At 30.8% G+C, this 9,813-nt stretch overlaps 1 protein-coding gene across 1 annotated transcript; it reads left to right on the forward strand.

Moving 5' to 3' along the window:
- Positions 1–283: 283 nt before the first annotated feature.
- On the forward strand, positions 284–6,982 carry LOC119687092 (testis-specific chromodomain protein Y 1-like). Its single transcript, XM_038101269.1, has 7 exons — positions 284–397; positions 2,989–3,636; positions 3,691–3,999; positions 4,084–4,259; positions 4,357–4,567; positions 4,632–4,775; positions 6,686–6,982. The coding sequence occupies exons 2-7, from the start codon at positions 3,025–3,027 to the stop codon at positions 6,836–6,838; spliced, it is 1,605 nt and encodes a 534-aa protein (XP_037957197.1). The 5' UTR covers positions 284–397; positions 2,989–3,024; the 3' UTR covers positions 6,839–6,982.
- The last annotated feature ends 2,831 nt before the right edge of the window (positions 6,983–9,813 follow it).

Genomic DNA, 9,813 nt, shown 5'->3' on the forward strand with positions numbered 1-9,813 from the left:
GTACATATAACGCATCAACATATGTTAAAGATATCTCAGAAGTTACGCTCTATATTCATACTATAACTGCCTTATTGGCTATGACGTCAATAACACAAATTGAAAGCTGGATGAGCGCCTAAATAAATCCCATTTCAATCATTAGTCAATTTTTATACACATCGATAATGACTGATAATAATGTAGTAAACGAACGTTGTACAACACTATAAGAGGAATAATGACAGCTGACAGAAAGGCGGCATGATGCGCAGTTTGGTTTATAATAATTATTGTGTGTTGTATTGCATTCGATAATAAAGTGATATTTAATCTAAAAAGTGCATATTATCTCTATACAGTGAAATTACCACAATATATGTGTTTAGTTTTAAGTCAGTGCTATTATTCTGGCTGAGTAAGTTGTACAATGTCAAAAGATATATTAGACTTAAGATATATTTGGGCTGTCTTACTTAACTTGTCTTACTTACTATCTTACTTTTGCGATAATTTCGATAACCCTGCCGGATTTAGTTACATTAGCCATACAAAATCTATAGTAAACAAGCTCTATGCAGAGACGTGCAAAATAAGAGAGTATTAAATTTATTAATTTAGTAAATATTGCTTTAAAAATTTCAATGCGGCAATTATTGGTGTTAGTTTTGGCGAAAAAGTAAGAAACTAAAGTTCCTTACCAAAATAAATTTCAAACCAAAACAAACATACAACAATAAGTGAATTTATAATTCCTCGTCCGAACCAGATTTGGTTCAGTAGCTTTGAAACAGAAATGATAAAATTATCAAACATTTTACAATTTTTTTACTAGTTGCGTTCGGCAGCTTTTAAGTGGGGTAAAAAACAGCAAGTTGCTCGCTTAAAGTTGCTAATCTGTACTCAAGACAACAACACTACTTTCTCTATCTAAGCACCTAGTTGTGAAGTGGTCAAACGTCTTAGCGTCTGCAGAAAGCAATATGTTATTACCAAACTAATAAGAGAACAATTGTGAATCTTGATTGGAAGTTTCAACGAATATTCTAGTCATCTGTTAAAAGTTTATAAACAAAATGAAAAAGTTTAACAAATTTCGAAATTGTGGAAATGAAATATTTGCAGCACTGATGCCAATGTCTCGCTTAGCACCACTTAAAAGCTGCCGAAGGAACCTAATCTTTACTTTGATAAATGTAACTCTACACAATAAGAAAATGTAGTTCTGAATCACATTGAAAACTATACATTATATTTGGTTTTTCTTTTCATTGTTCGCTAACCTCTGAAACTTTAAGTATAAACACAATCATATCGTCAGATAAACTCAAGTCTAAACATACTATATGGTAAGAGCCATATGGATGCACTAACATTTTTATTTATTAATGAGTAAATTGTTTTTGAACTCATGTTTTTAAATCGATTCAATTATTATGAATGTGTTTGACAAGTGACTCTCGGACGTAGATCTGACCGGTTCTGAAACTGTTTCTATAGATTTCTTCATACCATTAATACTCGTACATCGACACGTACTGAATCATGGATAACATTGGTGAGATTAATTATCGAAAATAGCTATCATCTATATCGATACATTACCTTACTGAAAAGTAATAATTCTCTCAATATACTTTCATGTGAAATCTTGAGAAAGTAAAAATGCATTTCACAACTGTCCTTACATCCTAATTTTGAAATAACATTGGCTAATGGCTAAGGAATTTTACCAAAAGGAGGAAAGTGGTCGTCTCTTTCTTAATCAAACCTGCCCTTGGTTTAAAAACTTTCAATTCACATAGAACATTTGATTTGAAATTTCAATCTGAAGTAATAAAGAAATATGTAATAAACTGCAGTAACAGCCAGATCTAGTTATTTAGTAGAACAAATGCTAAAACTAATATATCTGTATATCTACAGTATACATGACTGGTGGATATACAATAGAGATTGTTATCATAGTTTTGAAATTTATGTTTTTTTCACATGTTTTATATTACAAACACATTGTATATTTGATTTAAGTATGGTACGAAATGTAAACTGGAAAAATGCTTTATTTATTATTGCCACATACTGACGATCCTCATAAATCCCCAGTCACATTCAAAGAATTTTATAATGTTTTTTTAATTTTAATTTTTCTTGCCGAGAGTGACGCGTCCTTATGACGAAAAGAAACTATTTAAAAGTTAGACGGATTCGAATAAGAAAGAAAAGACAAGAACAAAAATTTTATTTAATTTATTGAAATTTGATTGACCATACAAAGCGGTTTCGAGTATTGCCAAGTACTCATCATCAGTGGTCTTAGGAAATATTCGAATTTCCTAATTAGTTTACAGTCCGTATATAGTGTGTTGTCTATAAATAATTATAGTTCTATAATTGTCATAATAATTATAGTTTCATAATTATAATAATAATTATAGTTTTACAATTATTGAGGTGAATCCCCGTAGACTTAGTGTATTGTTATTATAAAATTACAATATTACAAATTAAATAATAATTAATTTTTTCCTTGTGTTTAGAGCAAAACAAGGAGAATAACTGCGCATCATTCGTTTCTTCCAAAATTAGTATTTTATTTCTGCGTAATAAAATACGATTAGGTGGCAATATTGACATGACATGTAATGACATGCAATGACATGAAAATATAGTTATTACTCTCGCACTTGACGCTTTAAAAAGTTAGTAAACGCAAATAAAAATTGTGAGAGATCGGAAGTTATTAAACATAAAATAATTTTTTTATATGTGGTAAGCGCTTAAGGATATAGTATTAGATTTGGGTATGTTATACTGAACGGAATTGGTTAAAAAATGGTACTTTCATTTCAGTGCTAATAGTGCCGTGCTTCCCCACACTACGCTGTATTGCAATTTTTTAATATTAAAAACAATATATGATAAATGTGCTAAAAAGATAGCAAATGATATACGTTTAAGTTTTAAAATAAGATAATATATATAATATATTGGTAAAAAATATTTTAGGAAAAGCAAAAAACGTGTGTAAGCACAACTTTGAAAATGTCCCGCCTACAAGCGCCAGAGAATGGAAGCACCTCTAATGCTGAGTCTATGGACCGTGAAAATATTATTATGACAGAAACGAAAAAAGGGGGACATCGTGAACCGCACAAACGTAAAATTTTGAATTCGGTTAATACTAATTCTGAATTGAATACCATTATCGTGAATAATGCAAACTTAACTAAAACTAGTTCTCCCATATTGGTTTCTGAAGTAGAGAGCATAGTAAAAGGTGAGTGTGGTGTCGAAGAGGATCAAGATAAAAATAAAGAAGAGCAAAATGAATCACAAGTGGATACCAGTGCTGAAGAAAAATTCATTCAAATAAACGATGTTACCAATTGTTCAGTTAATGTAAACGTCACACTGAATGACAAGCAATCAATGGAAAATTTAGAAGAAAGTAGTAATGTTTCAATTTATACAAGTGATCTAGATCCAGATTTGCCAGAGGGCAACCACACAAAAAATGAGAAACTTCAAGTTCCGGTGAATAAAACACCTGAACCTGTAGAGGAGAAATCTGTTGAAATTAGTACAACTCTTGACACTGAAGAGATATTAGAAACAAAACAAAATCCTCAAATGCCTAGCAAAGCTTCGGAAAAGGTAATTTTCAATTTGAAAGTATTTTTTAAATTTAATCATTTTGATATATTTTAGAACGATTTTAAATCTTCAAATGTACCAGACGTCACACCGACAACAACAGCAACTCCGGTTTTGGCGTCTCCAGTTTCGGCAGCAACACCAAAAGTTCGAAATAAACCTGGAGACAAGAAAGATAAAACTGAAACTAATGTCCCTTCGACTGATGTAAAGAATGTAAAACGTTCCGCTAAAACAGGATATAGTGAAAATAACAGAAGTGAAGTGAAACCTTATGATTTGGTATTAAAAAAATCATTCAATGTGGCACAAATTATATTTAGTACCCATAAGGCAAGACAACCCCATACATTTACGAGAAAGGTATAGTTATTGTGTATTCCATAAACTAATCCCGTACGCATTGTCTTCAATCACCAATCATAAATGTCTCTTTTTTTGTTTTAGATGATGACTAAGTTGGTAGAAATATTAAAAGGGCTAATTGTGGATAAAAAGTGCAATTGTGTATTGATACTTTCAGACGGTCCGAATTTTTGCCATGGAGTAGATTTCACTGCCCTGACACATCGTGTTATAGAAAGACGCCGTCAAGTGGCGCATAATTTAGCGAAAGCAACAAAGTAATTTAATTTTTTTTTTGTGCTAAATATATGATTCCCGTTATAGAAATTAAATTACAGAATTAAATAGAATTAATTCAAATAATTATTTTTACAGAGATTATTTATATACGTTACTCACATTTCCGAAACCTATTATTGCCGGTGTTCGTGGTTCTAATGTTGGTTTGGGTGTGACACAACTGTCACTTTTTGATGTCGTTATTGGCACTACTAAAGCTACTTATGAAGCTCCATATGCTAAAATCGGACAGTTACCTGAAGGTTATTGCATTTGGAATAACTTACCCAAAATCAGGGCAAACTTTGTGAGTATATGGAAATACTTTTATAATTAATTATTTGAAATATATATGGTATATGTCTATTTAGAGAATGAAATTGTTCTTTAATTGTGATAAACTACATTCTGCTGAGGCTCTTTTATCGGGTTTGGTTAGTAAATTTTCATCCACAAATGATCTGAATGAAGTTGCTTTAGAACAAGCTAAGAAAATAGCTGCATTCTCACCAGAGGTAAGAATAATTATGAGATATATTTTTTTTATTTTAAGTTTTTTCTTACGAAACTCATTGAACATTTGTATCCACCTTAAAATGATAATACATACATTTTTAATAGCTTATATAGAGTGGGGCAATACATATGTCCCACATACGCATATATGTTACTTGGTAACAAGCTTAAATACTAATTTCTTGTAAAGTTAACTGGCTTCTTATTTTAGTCCAATGAGATATAGTAGTGCATACTATTTTTATTATTAAATCACACTTTGATCACACCTTCATTATTAATTTCATTGAAATTATAAGTGCTGTATATATTATAAGTGCTTAATTCCAAATCTGCACTTGATGTAAAAAACTTAATTTTATTACATTATGTACTCTGTATATATATATATGCATATATATAAATTTGTATATACTTAAACTCTTCTTGAAATTGTAATATTTATGTCAAAAGCATATATATGTTATATGTATATATTTTCTGTTCTATATATATACACTCTTCAACATTAAATTACCTTATTTTTTATTACGGTAGAGGCTCACCAATTAAAACTCTTACAAATTCGAATTGTTCAGAAATTAGAACCAAAAAATTTTAATACATTGTATGCACTAAGGGCTCTAAAATTATAACTCTTCTGTCTCCTTTATTTTTAAGTTTTGTATAAATAAGTTGTAGTAAGTAAAAATATAGGGGGAACTCCCAAAATGGGCACTTTAATGAAATGCATTCAAAAATGCAATTTAATGACAGATCTAAATATGAATTCAATACCGATAATGATACTTCAAATAACGTTGAAGACGACGTTCCCAATCCCACACCAATTGTGTCTTTTTCTGAACTATAACATTTTAAAAAATTTGCCTAAACCTGAAACAAAAACACACTCAATATTTACATTTATATAGTAATCTTTAATAAGGATAGACATCAACTGTAAAATAAAGTTTTTATGTGGACTTTTAAAATTTTGATCATTTTTATAGAATTAAAAATAGTCCTAAAATTAGAACTACCCGAAAAAGCAAGTGTTCTAATTTGTGAGCTTCTATTGTATTCTACTGTATTACATTATTGCTTCAAATAAAAATGCAATAAATTGCAATTATTATTAACAAAAGTTTCCCGTTATTGACCAATTAACCCAATATAAAAAAATACATACAGTTTTTTGAAAGGACAGTTTTGCAGTTTTCTTGGTGATCAGTCAGAGTGGACACTGACTCTAGTCACTATGTTTAGTTGCAAAGTGGGTTAATTTAAGAAGGATATTCCTTGTTTCATATTGGATCAGGAATGTCCATTTCTCGTCTCTAAGTGCGATGTGCGCGTATCATAGCACTTCAGCACATATCTTTTTCAAAGCATTTTATATGCTACTCCACCCTCGATCAGTTGTTTGGTTCTCGGGGTTTTCCATATTGGCGTCAATAGAAGCTATTTCACACGAGAATATATTTCTGTGTTGTTCATTCTTGAGTTTTCCTATATCAAAATTCCTTAAGACAGTTGGCCATATATTAATGCTTAACCACTTATTAGTTTTGAGCTAGCGACGACAAGGAGTGGGTACTACCGATCTCTGCACTTACTAATAACGCTTAAGTATGATCTTTATTATGCTTCAGTTTAGCGTTTGATAAATTCATTTATTTGTTAGTTAAATTTTGTATATCTCCAACATGTCACAGCCAATTTATTTCTGATTGCTGTAAGTTTTCAAAACTTATAACTTTTGGATTCCAGATGTTCAAAGTGCAAAAAAATCTCTGAATCGTTCTAACATGCCTTTTCTAATTAGACTTATCTATAATAAAGAATGTTAAAATAATTTTAGATTTATATTAAATAACAAAATAGTTGAATATAAATATATTGACAGTATTTCTTTTTTTTTTTGCAGATGTCTACGGCAATGAAGAGGACAGTAGTTCTTAATAATTTAAAAGCTGTTGGGACGCAATTGGACGCAGAATTTGAAACGATCATTGACCAATGGTGCTCAGACAAATGCTTTGAAAGCTTTAGGAAATATATAGAAACGGGTCATTTCTGATTAAATCACTTTTTCGCATATATATACTTAATTTTAAATATATCATACTTAATTTTAAAGCTAAATTGCTATATCAAAGTAAATTGCAAAGGGTCTCATAAAAGATCTCATAAAATTTACAATTAATACATTTTTGAGTTAACATTAAATTTTTACCACCTTCAAATATAAGAACCCATAAATACATTTGTAATTCTCTAAATTGAAAACGTAAAAATTTTTTGAATAAATTAATAAGTTTATCAGAAAAAGTACAAAAAATGGATTAAGAATGTCTTATCTTAACTTAAGAATATAGTGAGTAACAGATCCTTATTGAGTGATGTATGAAACAAAATATATTTTCTATAAAAATCAACTAAAAAACTATTTCTAATCAAGTCTGACAAAGGGTCTTGTAACTTATCTTAAATATTATTAATAATGAAAAGGGCTGTCGAGACCAGATATGATCGCGGGCCAATACAAGCCTTTGTATAGATTGAGGGGCCGCAGAAAAGAGTAAATACGTCCATTATTTTTTTGGTAAACAATAAAAGTGCGGTTATAAGTTTAAATTTAATTTATTAATTCGTTGAATTCATTTTTTCCGGATACTCTAAAAATAAAGTATTGAGTTGTTACTAAAACGTATCAAGGGCAAATTTGCATAACTGTGGCAGATTAGAAACAAGACGCGGGCCGCTTCTGCTCCATGAGACGCGCCTTAGGCAGCCCTAACATATTAACACCTACACCAAGACTTAAAATGTTTATTGTGCGTTGCTAAATTATTATATTTGATGTTTGAAAGCTATTTTATAAAAATGTCAATTATTATATATGCATATTAATATTATTTTGTTATTATCGTAACCCATTAGCAGATTAAATAAAAAACACACGACATGGAAAATGTGAGGGCGTGTGAAGAGTTTAGTAGAGAATGGTGGAGAAAAATGTGAATGTGGGTGAGGTGACAATTAAACCTAACTTAAATGCAGGTGAAGGAAGCTTACCATTTCGATGAGATCGACCGTTAAACCAATCAAACTACGCTATCATACAAGAAAAACTCGCATTTCTGAAATTATCTCCAGAGTATCTTTAACAATATTCTGTACATTCCCTCGATATGTAGATTTAATACTGAGAAAATTGCTTTCACTGGAAATATCCAAATCTGCTTTTATGTGAAGAACAAAGTTCTGATGGCAAATAGCATATATGTTCTAGGAGTCTAAACACAGAAGGTACTCACAGAGAACTCAAGATAAAGTTCACAGGACGTGTTCGCTTTGAAACAGTGAAAGAATTTAAATGGGTGGGAGTGGTGTTTACGCGAAAGAAGCCAATTGGCAATCTAAAAAGATTGGTGGCAATCTAAAAGCGAGTGCAACCAGTGAATATCGCTTTGTGAATTTAAAACTTTTTAAAATCCAAATCAAGATTTCGACCAAAAAACACTTGTATATATGATATTATGCGGAAACATATATTAGAGTTATTTCGAAGGGATTTTGAAAACTAATTCGAAGTTTATATTAACACATTTAATTGAAACAAAATTCAGCATATCTAGTATTAAATGGTATTAAATATTTTTGAGGGAGGTTTGAACCCCATTTCAAAATGATATATAATACAATACCAGTTCTGGGGTGTACATCACACTTGTTTCCAAAAATGTTAAATCAAAACAAGTTGTGATGTGATGACCATACATTCTAAAGATGCAGTAATCTTCGTTCAGGTGAATTGACGCTGATTTACTAGAGTTGCGTTTATAGTACAATAGAAAAATATCACATGTGTATATATATATATATCATATAATATATTGGATAGGATAATAAATTGGATTACTTAAAATGATAGAATAATGGAATTAAAGTGGGCACAATTTTGGACAAATAGATGAGTGTATGTAGTTTGATTTAAAATTTAATGAATAGTTTTTTAATTTAATAATATTATTATATTAAAAAAATTTGCATACATAAAATTTGATAATTGCTCCAATAGCTAATACGCTATAGCTTACTTAAAACTTCAGTATTATTTTTTAACAATTTTGGCAAAGAGTTTTAGGTACTTATTACCATCCGCGGTACGTTATGGCATGGAAAGTGGTTAGATACAGAAGCCCTAAGATACTGGGAGAGTTCACATTATTAAATCAAGTGGCATTAAAATTAGGGAAACGAATATAATTAAAAAATTAAAGTTTTTTAGACTTCGTCACTCAATTTACTTTACATAATTTCAAGAAAGAATTTGTTACATGTATAGTCAATACAGTCCACTTCATGACAGGTAGGTGTGCAATTAGTCTATGACATGGCAAAATCAATTTTATTAGAATTTATGGCAATGTAAAGAAGCCAATCGGTAGTTTTAATAAGAAACATATTCAACAAAATATCACTGACTATTGTTTACGCGGACAACACAGCGATCTGAAGCAGGTCACTGCACTATATGTAAGAAAAGTTCGTCGATTTACAGCTCAAAACTAAGGTAGTAGGACTAAACAAAATACATGAGGGCTGGAAGAATCACGTACAGCCGAATTTTGGTTCCGAATCCAGCTAATGAACTCACGTTTGAAAAAGTTGAAAACATCAAATATCTGGGGATTCTCATTAATAGCAACAATGCCATTAGTGTTTGTTTCCAAGATAGAATTGTGGCAGCAAACAGAAGTTATTACGGACATGTGAAAATCTTCGAATCTAAAATAGTAGTTAGAGGCGCCCAATTACACGCTCACTAGACAATTGTCCGCTCGATATTATGTTACGGGTCGAAACTTGGCCTTTAACGACAGCAGATGAAAACCAAATCAGAGCTTTCGAAAGAAAGGTGCTGATAAAGTTTTATGATCCCATCCGCCTGAAACAAGAAGAACTTCGTCTGCGCATGAACACAGAGCTATTACAACTTTGTAACGGTGATGGCTCGGACACGTCATGAGAATGCCGGATGATAGACCA

Source organism: Teleopsis dalmanni, chromosome X, assembly GCF_002237135.1.
Source record: "Teleopsis dalmanni isolate 2A chromosome X, ASM223713v2, whole genome shotgun sequence".
NCBI lineage: Eukaryota > Metazoa > Arthropoda > Insecta > Diptera > Diopsidae > Teleopsis > Teleopsis dalmanni.

Bases quoted from the DNA above. Each gene is read 5' to 3' on its own strand.
- LOC119687092 (XM_038101269.1), top strand. From the start codon at position 3,025: ATGTCCCGCCTACAAGCGCCAGAGAATGGAAGCACCTCTAATGCTGAG. The intron at 3,637-3,690 runs GTAATTTTCAAT...GATATATTTTAG, and splicing joins CTAGCAAAGCTTCGGAAAAG to AACGATTTTAAATCTTCAAA. The intron at 4,000-4,083 runs GTATAGTTATTG...TTTTTGTTTTAG, and splicing joins CCCATACATTTACGAGAAAG to ATGATGACTAAGTTGGTAGA.